We start from the raw sequence: 18,977 nt of genomic DNA on the forward strand, positions 1-18,977 counted from the left end.
TGAGTGGGGACCCCAGGGGGACCTGCAATTGCCAGACTCACCTTCCAGAGCAGCACGGCCAGCAGCAGGAAGATGAGGATTCCCACCAACAAACTGATGGCGATGATCCACCCCACGACGTAGCCACGGGGCTCCAGATTGTGCAGGGCCTCGAAGACCACCTAGGAGGCAACGCAACAGTGAAAACATTTCTTTTTTTTTTTTTTTTTTTTGAGAGAGAGTCTTGTTTTGTCACCCAGGCTGGAGTGCAATGGCACAATCTCGGCTCACTGCAACCTCTGGCTCCCGGGTTCAAGTGATTCTCCTGCCTCAGCCTCCGAAGTAGCTGGGATTACAGGTGCCTGGCTAATGTTTTGTATTTTTAGTAGAGACAGGGTTTCACCATATTGGCTAGGCTGGTCTCGAACTCCTGACCTCAGGTGATCTACCCACCTCGGCCTCCCAAAGTTTTGGGATTACAGGAGTGAGCCACAGCGCCAGCTGAAAATGTTTCCTAAACAGAAGTGCGCAGAGCATGATGGAGCCCAGCCTGGGCTTGACATTTGGAGACAACTACAGAGAAGTATCCAGACTGTTGTTACTAATAAATAAATACATAAGCTCCACTGAACGATTTTCTGGTTGCAAACTGATGGATTTTTCACTGGCACCTGAAAAGGCACTTGAAATCCAAGCCCTAGGTCTTGAAAGGGTTGTAATGACAACAACCCTGATTTAAATATCATGAAGTGAACAAAAGTGTACTGAAAAACTTAGAGGACACACTACGTTCTTGATTCAGAACAGATAACAACAATGTACCTTTTGTTTCAGCTTTGAAACAAAGAACACGGGAGTGCTCTGCATGTAAGGCAGCTCTTCTTTCCAAGTGTTCAGCTCAATGTGTCACTTAGAGGAATTATTTGATTAATGCCAGTTTCCCCAGTAGACTGTGGACCCCACTAGGGGTAGGACACAGTCTGTCTTGGGTCTCATGGTAGGGCCTAGCACACTGGAGAAACTCATTCGAGAGGCTGTACCGTGGTTTCCCATGGGAGCCATAGCAATTGGAGCCCATGTTCCAATGAGGCAAGTTTTCCCAACTTTTCCTGAAACCTAGTGGTGTGTGGAGCTGGCTCATATGAGCTCATGAGAGGCAACTGTGCATCTCTTCCTAACTCCGTACCTAGTGACACTGCAATGGCAGTTTGAAATGGGCTACGGTGGGAGTATTTGGCAAACAAATCAGGGCACCCCTACCCTCCTGCCACAGAACTGATTGTTAAACATGTATCAGTGCTCACTTCTGATTGTCCCCTTCGCCTCTACTTTAGCCCCACTGGTCACAAGGGAGTTTGGTTTTGTGGAATTCAAAGCATCTATTGCGTCCTCTGCTACCAAATAACCCTCCCCAATACACCACTGTCCCATTTAAGCTCCTCACTGCAAAAGACAAAAACATCACAGCTCTGGGCAGTCATTCCCTCCTTTGGCTCCAGACAGGCTGGCCAGCCACAGGTCTTTCTCCAAGCTGTGCAGTCTCTTTGGAATGTCCATTCCCCTTTGGGAAAGTCTTTTCTAAACCTAGTTCAATCCTCTGTCAAGAAGCCTCACTGATTGCTGAAGCCCACTGGTCCAGCCCCTTGCTCAAGCCCAAGCAGTGACTGGGTACAATACTGACGTGATTATGCCTAGCACTGCTTATTTAACCTTTTTAGGGCCTGGCTCCCATCCCTCTCTAACACTTATTGAACATCGTCTGTGTCAGTTTTATGCTTTTTTTTGCAATCTCTTGTCTAAGTCATACAATAGCCCTATGAGGTCTTCCATACCCATTTTACAGAGGGGAACATGGAGGTCCAGAGAGGATATTTGCTGTGGATTGTGTAGTTCAAATGCACAGTCACGATTTGAACCCAGCTCTTAGCCAACCCCAAACCCCCAAATCTGAGCTTGTCATCACCACACCACAGTGCCTGGTTGACAGTGGCCTTCTTTATCGGCTACCTGTCAACTGAATGAATTACTTACTGGCTCTTCCCTGGTGATAAGGAAAGAAAATGAGACCACCACTACCTCATTGTCTCCATTCCCACAGCTGGGGTAGGACAGTGTGAGCGTGTGCCAGGGGATGAGGCAAATGGACACACAGGCCGCCACAGTTTCTGAGCCTCAGTTTTCTCATCCGCAAGACAGGAGCAGAACAGTGCCTTCCCAGAAATTGAAAAGGGGTAATGCACGCAGAGTCCCCAGCATAGCATCTGGCACAGAGTCCGCCCTTGACAAATGGAGTGGTCCTGTTAGCATCATTGTAGGGAGTTTTTTTTGAGGTTGTGCATGGCTGGCTACTTTTTAGTTTTTATTTCATTTTTTGAGACAGAGTTTCTCTCTGTCACCCAGGCTGGAGTGCAGTGGTGCAATCTCAGCTCACTGCAACCTCTGCATCCTGGGTTCAAGCAATTCTTGTGCCTCAGCTCCCAAAGTGCTGGCATTACAGGCATGAGCCACCACTCCCAGCTCTTTTTAAGAATTACTTATTGAAGTCGAATATACATAGAGAAAAGTATAGGTATCCTAAGTGTACAGCTCGCTGAATTTTCACATACCAAATGCTAAATGCATGTGTTTAACCAGCACTCAGATCAAGAAACAGAAGGTGACCAGCTCCCTAGAAGCTCCCTTCCCCCTTCCTTCCAGTCCCCACCCCCACTAAGGATGTCTAACAGCTTGGATTAGCATCACCTGCTTTTTTGGGTCCTTGCTATAAATGGAATGACGCTGTATGAACTACAGTACCTGGTTTCATTTCTTTTCTCTTTTCTTTTCTTTCTTTTTTTGAGACGGAGTCTTGCTCCATTGCTCAGGCTGCAGTGCGGTGGCGCAGTCTCAACTCACTGCAACCTCTGCCTCCTGGGTTCAAGCAATTCTCCTGTCTGAGCCTCCCAAGAAGCTGAGATTACAGGCGCATGCCACCACACTCGGCTGATTTTTGTATTTTTCATAGAGACAGGGTTTCACCATGTTGGCCTGGCTGGTCTCGAACTCCTGGTCTCAGGTGATCCACCTGCTTCAGCCTCCCAAAGTGCTGGGATTACAGGCATGTATCTGGTTTCTTTCTCTCACTGTTATATTTGGCAAATTGCTCCAGGCTGTGGCATGTCCACTCTCACTGCTGTATTGTATTCCTCTGTGTGGACTTACCACTATTTATTTATTCATGCTATTATTGATAGGCATGGAGATTATTTCCAGCTTGGGAGTATTAAAAAGAGCAATTTTCAGACAATAGGCAATTCTCAGGGAAGAACATTTACCGGTAGGAGGTGGTAGGACAGAGTGGGCTCTGAAGTCTGTCATCCTAAATCCATTATTTTCTATGTAGTTCAAATGAGCAGCTCTCATCTTTAAAGGCAGACAGACTCATGTCTTTGGGTTCCTGCCCTTAAAAAGCTGTGGATCAAATCACTTCCTGCATTCGGAATCTCTCATGGTGTCTTGTACAGATGAACTGTGAGGAACTGTTGGGAAAGATGGAGAGGGAGGAGCGCTGGCTTTAATCTGGTCCTGGTGCAACCATAGGCAACCAACTTTCTCGTCCTCTGTGAAATGGGGGTCTGATAGGGAAATGTGGCAGTTCTGTGAAAGCACCTGGGTGTGAGAAGTCTGCTAAACCTTATTGTTGACTATGAATCAGACTGAGACACTGAGCTCAGCGGGGTTAGCTGTAAAGCCCAGCCCCCTGTGCTAACCCAGATGGCTTCTTAGGGACACTGAAATCTGCGTACCAGCAAAGCCACGTTGGAGGTCTGGTTTTGTGGACACAGAGGTTAAAGTAGCAGCTACAGTTTAGTCTGGCAAGTTCCACAAGAATGCCTTGTCACTTCCCCGGAATGTGGGCTTCATCTCTTATTATTTTTAGGGATGCTGTTCATCCCCTTGAATGCATGCTCCATGCTTTGGCAGAGCCTGTTCTCTCACATCACAACTCTCAAACTCATCTGTGAGTGATGAGCTGAGCGTCCTGTAGCTCTAAGAAGTCATATCTTAGATTAAAAAGCAAAACTCCAAGGAAGGAACAGCAGCATGGATGACATGGAGAGGCAAAATGATCAGGTCCCGTCATCACCACCAACGAGCTGGGTGATCCTGGTTAAGCCCCCACACCTTTCTAAACAACTTTTCTCTCCATCCTCTTGTTTCCATCCCAGGTACTTCCTGGCTCACATCTCATTTTCTCTCACCAGCACTATTTCAGGAGGCTCGGAAAGGCCTCCTTGTTGTTAGAGTTGTTTTTCTAAGGCACAGGTCTCATCATGTCACTTCTCGGTTTACAGTATCCATGACTTTCCTTTAGGCTGAGCATCTAATTCAGGACACCAGTGCCTTCATACTCTGGTCTCCTTCCTGCCTTTCCAGCTGCTCCCAGGACACATATTTACATTCTACCCAGTTAGAGGCCTCTCCTCTGTGAGACTGGTGGTCCCCAGCCTCTCTGCAGGCTGCTCTTGCCTCCTGGAATGCCCTTCCATCCTTGTCCATCTGACAAGCTCATTATTGCTCATCTGAAAATGTTCATACTTGACCAGTCTGGCCAACATGGTGAAACCTCGTGTCTACTAAAAATACAAAAATCAGCCAGGTGTGATGGTGTATGTCTGTAGTTCCAGCTACTTGGGAGGCTGAGGCAGGAGAATCACTTGAGCCCGGGAGGTGGAGGCTGCAGTGAGTCAAGGTGACACCACTGCATTCTAGCCTGGGTGAAAGAGCGACTCTGTCTTAAAAAAATAAAAAACTAAAAAATAAAATAAAAATGTTCATACCCTTTGATCCATTAATTCAGTACTTGAAAACTTACTCAAAGGAAAGAAATATAAAATATAGAAAAAATTTTATGCTCAAAGATGTTCACTGAAGAATTATTTATATTGGTACTGAATTAGCAATATCCTAAGTGTCTAACATTAGGGCAATAGATAAGTAAACTATGGTCAATCACAAAATAGAATATCACAGAACTATTAACAATGATGACAGTAAAGCTGGTTGTCAAAGCATACTTTTCAAAAAGTTAAAAACATGATTCTCATACAAATATATAGTGAACACGTGGCAAAGATTTATTTAATTTATTATTGAGGAAGTCAGCAGGGTGGCAAAGCTAGTTTTAAAAAGACCAGAAAAAAATGTGTAGTCACAGGAAAAAAATTACTGAAATCAGATTACTAAATCAAATACAAAACTGGCTAATACCTTACAAGGCAATAAATTCTAACCTTTGGGATATTTTCAGTCAAACAGAAATCATTTTTATCTTTACTGGCAAGAGTCATTTATCACTTATCAGCTTTCCGTAAGTTAATATGTAACTTTACAGAATTTGGGCCCTCCACCAGTGCTTCTCAAATTTTACTGTGTATAAGAATCACATGAGGAACTCTGTTAAAATGCAGATTCTGAATTAGGTTCTAGAATGGGGCCTGAGAGCCTAGATGTCAAATAATCTCCCCCATGATGCTGATGCTGCTGGTCTGTGGACCACACTTTGAGTAGAAAGGGGCGAGGGGATACTCCAATATGACACTGAAAGGATATGTAATTATCTTTTTGCCTGATTTCCAAATTTTAGATACTTTTGAAAACATAGTAATAATGTGGGAAAATGATGTTTATTATGCTAAGTTAAAAAATCAGAAGGTGCTGGCTCATGCCTATAATCCCAGCACTCTGGGAGGCCAGGGTGGGAGGGTTGCTTGAGCCTAGGAGTTCAAGATGAGCCTGGGTAACATAGTGAGACCTTATCTCTATAAAAACACAGAAATTAGCTGGGCATGGTGGAATGCAACTGTCGTCCCAGCTATTTGGGAAGCTGAGGCAGGAGGATCATTTGAGCATGGGATATCGAGGTTGAAGTGAGTTGTAACTGCCACTGCACTCCAGCCTGGGTGACAGAGCAAGATCCAGTCTAAAATAACATAACATAACATAACATAACATAACATAACATAACATAACATAACATAACATAACATAACACAACACAACAAAACAACATAACATAACATAACATAAAATAAAATAAAAATAAATAGGTTTGGTGTGGTGGATCACACCTGTAATTCCAGCACTTTGGGAGACCAAGGCGGGTGGATCAACTTGAGGCCAGGAGCTCAAGCCAGCCTGGCCAACATGGCGAAACCCCGTCTCTACAAAAATTAGCCGGGTGTGGTGGCGCACACCTGTAATCACTTGAATCTAGGACGTGAAGGCTGCAGTGACCTGAGATTGTGCCACTGCACTCCAGCCTGAGCGACACAGTGAGACTCTGTCTCAAAAAAATAAAATAAAAAATAAAAAGATTATCTAATACATAGAAGACTTCAGCTTTGCAGAAATATAGTAGGAACCCTTTAAATAGGTGTTTTTTTGATATTATGAATATTATTTCCCTTTTCTACTTTTTACTATTTTTTTAAATTGAGCATTTTAAAGGCAAGTAAAACCATTTTATTTTTTTAAAGGAGAGACTCAGCTCCAATATCTCCTTTCCCAAGAAGCCTGCCTTACTCCCCTGTTTTCAGCGGAATTAATCATTCTCTGAGCTCTTGGAAACATAGTGATTTTCAATCTCCTATAGCATCCCAATGTATACAACAGAGCTTCTTAGGTGGGCAGCTAGAACTCAGCCTACTCAGCCCCCATTTGTTTTTATTTTTTGGAGACAGGGTCTCACTCTGTTGCTTAGACTGGAGTGAAGTGATACAATCTTGGCTTACTATAGCCTCAACCTATACTATAGCCAGTCACTTGAGGTGGGCTCAAGTGATTCTCCCACCTCAGCCTCCCAAGTAGCTGGGACTACAGGCACACACCACCATAGCTAACTTATTATTATTATTATTATTATTATTATTATTATTTGTAGAGATAGGATTTTGCCATGTTGCCCAGGCTGGTCTTGAACTTCTGGGCTGAAGTTATCTGCATGCCTCAGCCTCCCAAAGTTCTGGGATAACAGGTTTGAGCCACTGCACCTGACCCAGCCCCTCTTTCTAAGCCCTGTTCCTCCCTAACCTGACCTCAGTAGCCCCTGAACCAACTCAAGGGAACCCACGGCTCCAACAAAACAGAGTTTTAAAACCACAGCTGTATACTTCAGAGTCCCAGTTCTAGGTCCTTCTCACTCTCTAAGGTAATGATGAATCTTCCTGTCCACGGACTCTAGTAAACTGTGATTTGTATACAATAAAGACATGAATGCATGCATTCCTGTCACCTGAACCAAGGCACTGATTCATTATATGATTCATGAATATACAAATTAATACATTCAACATCATTTCTGCTATAAAATCAGATGAAGTATGAACATGACTCAGTTTGCAACAAAAGAGATGTGGGATTTGAAGCTGGAGTCTCTGAGTGTGATTATTTTCTCTCTCCTTCAAAAATATATTTGCAAATGTTATATCTTTTGGGGGAGTCCTGGCCATCCATATCCATCTGTCCATCCGCCCATCCACCACCTATCCATCTGTCAATCAACCTGTCCATCTACTCTGTCTGTCTGTCTGTCTGTCCGTCTGTCCGTCCATCCATCTATCCATCCATCCATCCAACCATCCATCCATCCATCCAACCAACCAACCAACCAACCAACCAACCAACCAACCAACAAATGTGTCTGTAGTATCTCCTATGTGCTAGACATTATGGAAATTCATTGATGAATAAAACAGGCAGTCTTTGCTTTCACAGAACTTCCAGCTTCTAGAGACTACTAGCCAATTAGAAAAATAAATGCAACATTATAACTGTGGAAGTGCTACAAAGGAGAAGTTCATGATGATAAAAGATCCTCATGATAGAGGCATGGGAGTGAACAGAGTTCCCTGAGGAGCCATTTGAACTGAAGGTGAAAGCACAAGCAGAAGAAGTTTACCAGCTAAACAAGGGAGGGAAGATCATTCCAAGGAGAGGGAACATGATGTGCAAACCCCCTTTGGCATGAGTGAACTTGGCAAGGGTGAGACACTGCCATTGGCCAGTGGACTGGAGCCAACAGGATGAACAAGAAGCAGCAGGAAGATGTTCATGATATGCTGGAGTGACAGGAGCTGGAGGCTGCAGTAAGATCTCCATGCTTTACCTTAAGAGGAATGGGAAGCCACTGGAGGATTTTGAGCAGGGCAGTGATGTGATTTGCATTTTGCAAAGTACACTGCAAAACGAATCTAGATCGGAAGAGATAACTGAATGTGGGAGTACAAGGAAAAACTCCCCGTGAGAGGGCTGCGGGGGAAATGGTTTCCCCAGGTTAGATCCACGCTTTCAGTAAGAAAGGAGGTGGTGTGAAAGGAGAAGACTGACTGAGGAGGAGGAGAAGTCTGCTGGTTTTGGGGGAGTGGCTGTGAGGGTCATAGCAGGCTAAGCTGAGAAGGCAGGAGCTCTGGCCAGTGAAGGGATGGCTGATGGCCTGGTGCGGACCCTGGCTGGAGGGCTCACACACTGGACGCTGACTAACAAAACAGACGAAAATGAGGAGTATGAGGATCTGTCTCAAGGGGGCCTTTGCGGAGGGCAAACAGGCCTTTGAGGCAGGTCCAGACACTGGCACCCTGCCTGCTTCTGTAGAGTTTAATGCACCTGAGGTTGCCAAGCTGGTGTCATGGAGTGGCCAGAAGCCAGCTTCCAGTCTGAGGCAGTGGGTGAACCTAAACCACACTATTTGATTCACTTCTGTGTTTCTGGAAACTTTTATGTTCTGTTCAATGCAAATATGCCTACTGTAACAGCTGGCAATACCCATGTCTCCACAAGGCCTGAGAATATGATCACAATGGCAGTACATCTCACCCAGGCTTCTGCTGGATGGAGGGCTTCCAGAGACGGAGGGACAGCTCGGTCCATACCATCCAAGAGGAGGTTCAACTCCAGACCTAGGCCAGCTGAAGGTCAATGACAAGGATAAGATGCTCTCTGCAGTCAACATCACACACTTGTCTCAACAGAAGGAAGGAATTTATATAAAATAAGAAGTGGAAAGAGAAGAACATCTGTGACAGTGAGATGACATTTCCACCTGATTCTGATTCCATCTAATAGCCAGTGCAGGTGTTGGGGAGGGAGGAGGGAGACAGGGTGGTTGGGGCTGGAATAAATGTTTTCAGCAGAACCATGCCTCAGATGGCTCTCAGAACTCAGCCTAGAAGGCAGCCAGTTCAGAGGCACAGGGAGACTTATGGAGACAACATAAATGAACAGAAAATAAAGTGTACATTTGGCAAGACTGGCACTGTAAGTCTGTGCTGTGATGAACAGAGATGTCAAACATGCCCCATGCCTGCCAGGTGTCATGTTTCCAAAATCCCTTGCTCTGTCAGAGTTTGCAGAGGAATGAGCTGGGCTTTCTAATTCCTGTTACTGGTAATGGATCACATTTGTAGAGTAATTACTGTGCACCAGGCACCATGCTGAGAGGTTTCCTATCTACTACTCCCCATAATCCTCTCATTGCTCTTTAGAGAGAGAGGGGATAGAGCTCATTTACTTCAAGCGATGGAGAATTCCGAGGAGCCTTCATTCTCCCCTTGACTGCACATCTGTGCATCTAGTTAAGGACCAGGACACAATGGGAAGAGTTCCAAAGCCAACTGACCACCAAATAAATCTGAGCATGATGTGCTCCTGAGGCCATTAGAGCCAAGGGTCACTCCTAAGACAGAGGGTCAGCTGTCTACTACCCAGGAATGCGATTCCTCCCACCTGCTCTGTGTGTGGGCTCTGGGCTACAGGACAGCACAGGCCAGAGGGGTAAGGGGTCAAGGGAGACTCAGGGCTGGCCAACAGACAGAGCTGTGGCCAGAAATGGCTCTTCCACTGACCGGCTGTGGGGCATCCGGCAGGCTCCTTCACTCCTGGAGCCTCCGTTTCAACAGAAAATGGAAGTTGTAGTGCCTAGTTCACAGGGGTGATGTCAGACTGACAGGAGGTAATCATAGCACATGCCTAGCACTTCACAGGAATTCAGCAGATTCGAGCACACCTCACACAATGAGGTCATTCATCTTAATGGGACATGGACACGTACACTGAGCGGAGCACCCAAGCACTGAGCGCAGAACATTTCCATCTGTGGCCAAGACTCGGTTCTCTGCCCAGATCCCTTTGGGTCCCCTCTCTTGATTCAGCCTGCCCAGCCCCTAGGTTTGTCATGCCTTCACTTCTAGAGGCCTGCCTCACTTTTAGAGGGTAAAGTGGCTTGGGGTTACTACCTCTGGAACAGCCCCAACCAATGACTGGCAGATACAGGAGTGTGAGACCCCAGCTCCCCTGCTTCCAGGCAGGACCAACTCCGAGGTCAAGATTAGGGTGAGGCTAAGATGGTCCCTGAAATCTCACCCTTGCTTCCCTTCTCCTCTTTCCTATCCTGTCCCATTTATTTCCGGGTCTCATTGGGAGCATCTCCCTAAATAAACTGCTTACATGATGCCCTCATCTCAGGGTCTGCTTTTTGAGAATCCAGCCCAAGACACCATCTGACTTCATCATGAATGCCTGATCTTCCTTGTCCACGTGGGAAATTCCTTCAATACTTGTTCAGGGGTCACTCCTTCTGTGAAGCCTGTCTTGACCTCTTCAGCACAGATACTCTGGGCACGTATGCACACAGTGCTGCAGGGGTGTGAATGTGTGTGCACGTGTGTGTGTGTGTGTATGTGTGTTGACCTGTTTGGGGCTGTGGAAGTCTTGAGGGTAAAAATTTCATCTTGTTCATAGTTACTGGGGGTATAACTAGCATCTAGTGAAAGCCTCTGATGGACTGGGCAACCTTCTGAGAATACAACTTTCCATAGCAGTGGCTTCTTTAGAGCCCACGGGTCCAGTGAGGGGTATGGAAGCCACCAAGAGGGAATTCCAGGAATCTCACCCCTGAGTCAACCAAAGCATATTTCAATTTAGAAATGGGTTCTGTTGCCTAAAAATAATAATGATGATGATCATAGTCATGATGACGACTGGAAACTTTGATTTAGAGTAAACTGACCAGGACTTGAGGATTTGGGGAGAAGGAGGCTCATTTTTCATGTGGTTCATCTCCTTGGCCATCTCTTTATGCAATGACAGCTACTATTAACAGAGTGACACTGTCGATGTGCTGTGCAAGGGGCTTTGCATCGAGATGACACTGGATCACTCCCAGCCCTCCAGGATAAGCATTCCTTATGTGTGAGTGGCACCGGTCACTGCACCTTCACTGACATAGACATACTGTCCACTTGCTTTATCTCCTCTGCCACCCTGACCTCTTGCCAGGTGATAGTCACAGCCTTCTGAACAGCTCCTTATTTCCATCCTTGCCCCTACAATCCACCATCCACACAGTGGCCTAGGATTTTTAAAGAATATACATTGGATCATGCCATTCCCTGCTCCAAACAGAAGCTTTCAATGGCTTTCCTTTGTAACCGCCCAGTGTTGTTACCTGGCATGGACCCTGCCTAGGTCTACCACGGTTCTCTTCACTGCTAACCAGCTTCCTGCTACCTGGTCTTTCAGTGCCTTGAAGAGGCCAAGCCTTTTGGGGCTCCATACAGCTCTCCTCCCCAACTGAGACACTCTTCCTCACGCTTGGCAAGCGAATTCCTTCTCATCTGCCAGTCTCAGCTTCCTTGGAGAAACATTCCTTGACCCCCAGTCTAAAGCAAGCTACTCCCTGGGGACTAACCTCAACTGGAAATAGAATCCTTGTTTGCGTCTTTGCTGACTGCTGCCCCCTCGGCCAGCTCTGGGAGGGCAGGGATCATGTCTCTTTTGTTCCCCATCCAGTCCCCATTGCCTAGCACAGTGCCTGGCTCTTAGCAAGCCCTCAATAAATATTCATCAAACAAATAAGCAAATGATGACCATCAGAAAATATGACTCGTGTGTTTGGCAAACTATACTGAGAGTTGTCTCAATTCTTGATGGTCAGAGCTTAATTCTCACATGTGGGGAGGTGGGTGAAGAGAAAGAACTGCTCACCACCCACTGCTGATGGCATAGGATGGGGGTGGTGATGACCCTTCAACAACCCTCCTCTTCATCCTACATCTCAGCATAATGTGAGGTTCAAGGGGGGAAAGATTCTATTGTCATATGGAACATGATTATAACTATAATTGGTCACATAAATGATAAATAACAAGTCACAGTCTATTTCATGACAGTAAAAGCAGTAAACTTTGCCTCTAGAAGCAGTACACCAAAGGAATGGTAAGTGGCATTTTTTTGGAGTAATCTTGCTTGCCATGTTGAAAGATGCCTCTCTGGTTGAGACACCAGGCTTGCATCTTTGGTGGGGGCAGTGTTAGGGAGTGGTGTGAAGGGGCAACTCACATGTGGGCAGGACTGCGGAGGTGCTGTGCCGCCCTGAGCAGCAGCTATGCACGAGCCCTTCTTCTAGGAGCTTCATGCTGGTATCACTGAACCTTCTCAGCAACTCCAGAAAGTAGAAAGGTTTCTGCCTGACTCCAGAGCACGAGGTAGAGAGAAGCCAGGGATAGCTGTGTCCAGTGTCCAGGACACCATGCCAGACTTCCTGCGCCTGGACGCAGCCTATAGCCCTCAGGTTTCCAGATCCCTCTGATTTTCCGTCTGGTTCTCCAGCCTTCCAGTGCAATTCTGAGCACTTCCACTGGATAGCCTTCGAATCCATTCTGATTCTGCTGAAATGGGACAGAGCCAGTCTTTCCGGCTGGCACCAAAGACTTCAGGCTGGTCCATGCTCCATATGGCAGCAGCTTACCAACTCATCTGTGGACTTACAAGTTTATCATGTATTCTGCTATTTGAAAATATCAAGAAAATAGCAAAAATTCATACACGCTTCTCATACAGACTGAGACTGGAGTTGGAGGGGATGTCTTGCAGTAACAGAGCTGATTCCATAAAGTCTTGATTTGCCTTGGGGGAGTTTCTGGCTTCAGGTGATGGGGTCCTTTCCTCTTCTGTGGGCCTCAGTAACCAATTCAGGGACCAGAGAAAGTGACTTCACCCCTCAGCCTCATCTGATAACTTTTTATGGCTGCACGAAGAGAGATGAACGTCTCCGGAGCCTACTCATTTTCTTTCTGAAGGCCTTCTCGGAGATAAATTCCTTTTCTTTCTGCGGGCCAGCTTTCCAGGGCATGATTAACTACGTTTCTCCTGTTCTTCATCTTTATAGTTTCTGTGGGCCTCAAACAACACTTTCTGAATTTTCCCCTCTCACCCTCTACTCACTCCCTGAAAGGTAAGTAGAGTTGGGTTGAAGATGAAATTCAACAAGTAATTGGCACCTCACAACCAGCACTTTGATTCTGTAGTCACACAGGTCTCACATGGCATTCTCAGGTTTGGGTCTGTACAGAGCCAGGTCCAGCTGATGTTGCTGGTCCTAGAAACATGCTAACACGTTCCCTGAGAAAGGCCCTGGAGCCTGTCATTAGTGAATCAGGCAAAGCCTCAAGAATGTATGACATATTTCTAGTTATTCACCCAAATGCTCTGTAAAGCACAACTTGTACCATGGCATACAAATAAAAGATATAAAGAATCACAGGACATGTGCGCATGCTCCAGACACCCTGGAGGCTTCCTGTGCCAGTGTTCCCACGTGTGGTGTAAACGTGTGGTGTAAACCTGAGGGCATCATGTTATGAGATGGGGGCTGCGGTGACTCGCAGGATCAGGCATTTCAACCTAGAGAACCGAGCGGAATGGGAAATCGGCAAGATGAAGCCCCCTCCCACTCCCAGGCACCCCTCTACCAACAGCCTCCTGTGAGAGCAGATTAGTCTCTATCCAGAAATTAAGGGAGAGACTGCTCATAAAGATGACAAGCTGCTGCCATTTCTAAAAGATGTGTATGTTGATTCCAAAGATCTTGTGTCTTCCGCGCAGGTAAAAGCTGCTGAAACACATCAAGAGCCAAAGGAATTCAGACTGCTGAAAGGCCATCACTTTGATATGATAAATATTAAGAGCATTCCCAAAGGCAAAATTTCCATTGTAGAAGCACTGATACTTCTTAACAATCATAAACTTTATCCAGAAACATGGACTGCTGGGAAAATGGTGCAAGAATACCATTTAGAACAGAAGATGTGAATACCCTTCTTAAATATTTTGTTACTTTTGAAGTCAAAATCTTCCCTCCTGAAGACAAGAAAGCAATACAATCAAAATGAAGAAAATCACAAAAATTTCTTATGTGTACTCCTCATCCCTCATCCTGCATATTTTCTCATTTTTGGCATATTAAATTATGTTAATTACCAAATGTTTAATGCTGTCATTGTGAGAGCATAGTCTTTTTTTTTTTTTTTTTTTTTTTTTTGAGACGGAGTCTCGCTCTCTCACCCAGGCTGGAGTGCAGTGGCGCGATCTCAGCTCACTGCAAGCTCCGCCTTCTGGGTTCATGCCATTCTCCTGCCTCAGCCTCCCGAGTAGCTGGGACTACAGATGCCCGCCACCACACCCGGCTCATTTTTTTTTTTTTTTGTATTTTTTAGTAGAGACAGGGTTACACCACGTTAGCCAGGATGGTCTTGATCTCCTGACCTTGTGATCCACCCGCCTCAGCCTCCCGAAGTGCTAGGATTACAGGTGTGAGCCACCGCGCCTGGCTGAGAGCATACTCTTAATATGTATTGAGCTCCCTGACTTTTCAAGATTGTCATGGAATATATTTTGTTTTAATTTGGTTTAGGCATATGTTATATGCACATGTCAGCATGTCTAATCAGTACATCTGTACCTTTATTATAAGTAAAAGAGTTAATTTGTTATTTTAGGCACATCATACCAACTCTTAAATTGGTCAGATGACCCCTTGGGAAATGTCCTGAATCTCTCATTTAAGTTTTACTTTCCAAGTTAGGTGTTTAGTTCATTCTTCATATGTGATAGTGAAAGTAAAAGCTTTCCTGACTTGTAAGACTGACGTTTTCTTGTTAGGGAAAGAGACTTGATAGCAAGGTAGACTAACAGTATTTCCCAAATAAAGGCACACAGGAGAAAATAATGAATCAATAGAATCTAATTAAAATTACTACCCCAGGGAATAAGAAGTATTGAGGATTTATTTTATTTTGAATTGGTTTTAAGTATGGAATAACTGTCTTTACAGTTATAAAAAAAATTAGTGTTTACAAAATGTTGGGCATTTCTGCTTTGACAAACAAATAGGTAAGTCCCGTGGCCTTCAGAGGCAGGCAGCAGTAGAAACTTTCGAAAAAGTAACAATTTCTCTGGATTTAACATGGAAGTAGAAAAATTTAAAGAATAATTAAATAAAAAAACATGGTAAATGAAATGTGGTGATTATATATAGTTTCGGATGTTAACACTAGTTGAGAGAAGAGAGAAAAAATATCAAGTAGAAGCAGAGGACAGGCTCATTGGAAGGGACCCGAGAAATTGCTGCTTCATCCATTTTAGCACACTTATTAGCATGGCATGTACATATTAGGATATTGAGTGAGAGTGTGAGTTTAGCTCTGCCTAATATATTACTGCTTGTGGGATCTTTGGGAGGCTGTATCCTCTTTGAGATTGAATTTCTTCTATAAAATGAGCATAATACTACCTTACTTAAATTTAAGGGTCATCATGAAGATAAATGAAACAGTAAAGGACTACAAAGGACCAAGCAAATATGAATTATTTTTTGCAGTGGAGAAACAAGCACCCAGTGAGAATATATGACCTAAGGTTCTGTAGTTTATGACCTAACCAGGCCCAGAATGCAGTTTTTCATATCCTAGTAGTGTGTTTTTTCTGTTGTGCCAAAAAACAGCATACCTCAGAGAAGGAAAAAAGTGTGAATTGTGGGTATATTGGGGTTATCAGTGTGCTTCTGAGGGAAGACAGGCATCACTACTTCCCAGAGATGCCCTGGAAATGATATAGAAGATGCTGAAGAATTCAACGTGATGACAGAATGAGGCATTTGTAGTAATGCTGAGAACAGAAAAATGGACTAAGTGGAAAATTTGTTTGCATGTCTTTGAATGTAGATTTGTTATGTGAACAAACTACCTAGTTTATTTTTAGTTCAATAATTGTTTTAAGAAAACATGAAATAACTACTCAATATAAAATGTATTTTAAAACTCCTGTTAAAAAAAAAATCACAGGAAAATTGCTTGATTTCTCCATCAGTTAAATTTACCACCGTGCACACGTTAAGTGCTTAAAAATCTGATTGTTTTTCTCCCCACTCACACCCTGCTCGATACCAAATGCAAGTACATTTCCTGTTCCTTCCAAGGCCATAACAATTTGGTGCCTAATCTAAAATCTTTGAAACTTTGCCTGATTTAAATTTGGTGGTGAGGCTCTATGGAAATTCCCCTTCAGACTGATAGTTGACAGAAGGCCAGGCATTCAGAAGAATCACGCAGGGAAGAACGTGTTTGTTCTAAAAAGGCAAACCTTCCTACTCAGAAAAGATTTTTTTTTCCTGCCAGGAAAATTGAGAACAACAGATTGTAGAACTTCAATGTAGCTCATGGACTGAAAAGGCAAAGTCATGGAAAGAAGGGAGAAGGGGCATTGTGGAATTCCCATGTGTGTTAATTTTTTCTTAGGAGTGCTAAAAAAAAAAAACCTCAGCCTCTTCCCAAGAACTCTTGATAATGAAAATATCACCATAGTGCTCAAAATGGAACAGTAATTAATGGAAGTGGTATTTTGGGGCAGTACAGATGACTTGGAATCCAACAACGAGATGTTAAGCAACATTTTCCTGGATCCCACAGTCTAGTCCTATAATGGAAGGCAATATGCCCAGTGATTTTTCTTTTCATCTACACAAGGGATTCCACGTGTAGAAAACCTGTTAGCTATTTCCATTAGCTTCTACTTATTAACACTGTGGTTTACCAGAACATTCTAAACCTCTCTTGTTGGGCATGTATTTCGTTCTATAGAACTTTTAAACCAGAACTATGACAATGAGCAGGGAACCACTTTTCTTTTTCACTTCCCAGGTGGAGGTCTGAATTAGCAGTTAAATGGCCAGAAGGCAGGGAAGAAAAGGGAAACGCCAACTCCAAATATCTGACCTGCCAGAAAAACTGACCCTAAGTAGTAAATGACCCAGCATCATTCCATTTGGTTTCTATTATTAAAATTAGTGCCTGGCCTGAGCCGACAGGTGGAGGCTGCAGTGAGCCATGATTGAACCACTGCACTCCAGCCTGGGTGACAAAGCAAGACCTTGTCTCAAACAAACAAACAAACAAACAAACAAAAATGGTGCTTGGACAACTTATCTTGTGAGTAGAGCATAAAAGTCTGCACGGAACACTCGTTCTCCTCACTGAGTAGGGAATGCCCAACCCCTCATTCAGGAATTCATATTCATCCCAGACTCACTGATGTTCTCATCTCTTACTCACCAAAAACGGGCAGGACTGAAGTTTTATTGAGGTCCTAAGCATTATTATTGTTGGTTTTTTTTTGAGACGGAGTCTTACTCCGTTGCCCAGACTGGAGCAGAGTGGCATGATCTCGGCTCACTGCAACCTCCGCCTCCGGGTTTCAAGTGATTCTCCTGCCTCAGTTCCCAAGTAGCTGGGATTACAGGAGCCTACCACCACAGCCGGCTAATTTTTATATTTTTTAGTAGAGACAGCATTTCGCCACGTTGGTCAGGCTGGTCTTGAACTCCTGATCTCAGGTGATCTGCCTGCCCAGCATTTATTTTCTATATGAACCCTTCCCAACCAGGGTCTTCTAAGAGTGGTCTTTGGTTTGAACCCCATTCTGACATTTCGACATGTGGTGTCTCCACTGTTGTCAGAGAGTAAGTTAACAACAGTTTCTAAGCACATAATCGTTATAAACTTATCACTTTTGTAAATGTGTCACAGCAACACTGACTGTTCTAAGAGAGGGTAAATTCCACAGAAGGGGACGCAGAAAGGTAGCATCATTGCACAGCTCACTGGCAAAAGAAGTGCATCGGCTGCTGTCTCCTCCTCTACTCCTCTGGGATCTGAGTGTGGGCGTCAAATACAGGATGAACCCCCCTCAACCCCCCTGCTCCTGCAAGAACAACAATAAAAGGCAATAAAATTCCAAGGCCACAGCTTCCCTCCAGCCTCTCCCACACCTCCACTCTCAGCCTCGTGGTTTGCCACACCCTCCTGTGTCTCTGAGGCCTTGGTGCCAACTGCACTTTATGGAGGAGAAGGGGGTGGTAAATAGTTAAAGAGCAGTTACTAGGTCTTGGCAATTTGGATGCAATCTCTTTAAGTCATTCAAACAACTTGTTTTTAAAACACCCAGTGTTTGCCTGTAATCCCAGTGTTTTGGGAGGCTGAAGCAGGAGGATTGCTTGAAGCCAGGAGTTGGAGACCAGCCTGAGCAACATTGTGGGACCCTATCTTGACAAAAAAATTTAAAAAAATTTAAAAATTAGGCATGGTAGTGTGCCTGTAGTCCTAGCTACTCTGGAGGCTAAGGTGAGAGGATCCCTTGAGGCCAGGTATTCAAGGCTACAGGGAGTTATGACTGCACTCCAGCCTGGGTGACAGAGTGAGACCCTGTCTCTTAAAAACCAAACCAAACCAAACCAAAACACAGTATTTACCCATGGAGTAATGTGACAGGTAAGGCAGATGTGGTCTGCCTTAGGAAAGGTCTAAGAAAGCTATAAATAGTCCTGGCTCCACAGTGGAAATCCAACCCTGTTGAGGTGGGGGTACTTTCAGACCACTTTCCCTTTGGACAATCATAGCAGGAAACGTTCACATAATGATGGCATCCTAAAGGGCAATGCTATCACAAGAACAAACCACAGAAGTTCTCCAGGGGGGCCTGGAAGCCAAGGCAGGCATAGTCTTGGGTCTGCCACAAACCCAACATCTTGGCTCAGAGACTGTCTTGACCCTCAAATTCCAGCTCCAGGTCTCCAAGTCATCCAGCTTCCCTTGCCCTCTGAGAAGGGCTGTCCTGGGGTGGCTGACTCA

The 18,977-nt window shown here is 44.7% G+C and overlaps 1 protein-coding gene and 1 pseudogene across 2 annotated transcripts in view; one reads left to right on the top strand and one right to left on the bottom strand.

The window, feature by feature from the left end:
* Positions 1 to 18,977, bottom strand: part of ITGA9 (integrin subunit alpha 9) — a 387,176-nt gene that overhangs the window by 19,494 nt on the left and 348,705 nt on the right. For both annotated transcript variants that reach the window (XM_054481130.2, XM_054481129.2), the window contains exon 27: positions 42 to 161. In XM_054481130.2, the coding sequence (XP_054337105.1) occupies positions 42 to 161 (120 nt within the window). The remainder of the gene's footprint in view (positions 1 to 41; positions 162 to 18,977) is intronic.
* Positions 13,549 to 14,186, top strand: LOC129033108 (NADH dehydrogenase [ubiquinone] 1 alpha subcomplex assembly factor 4-like; annotated as a pseudogene).

This window comes from Pongo pygmaeus, chromosome 2 (genome assembly GCF_028885625.2).
Source record: "Pongo pygmaeus isolate AG05252 chromosome 2, NHGRI_mPonPyg2-v2.0_pri, whole genome shotgun sequence".
Lineage (NCBI taxonomy): Eukaryota > Metazoa > Chordata > Mammalia > Primates > Hominidae > Pongo > Pongo pygmaeus.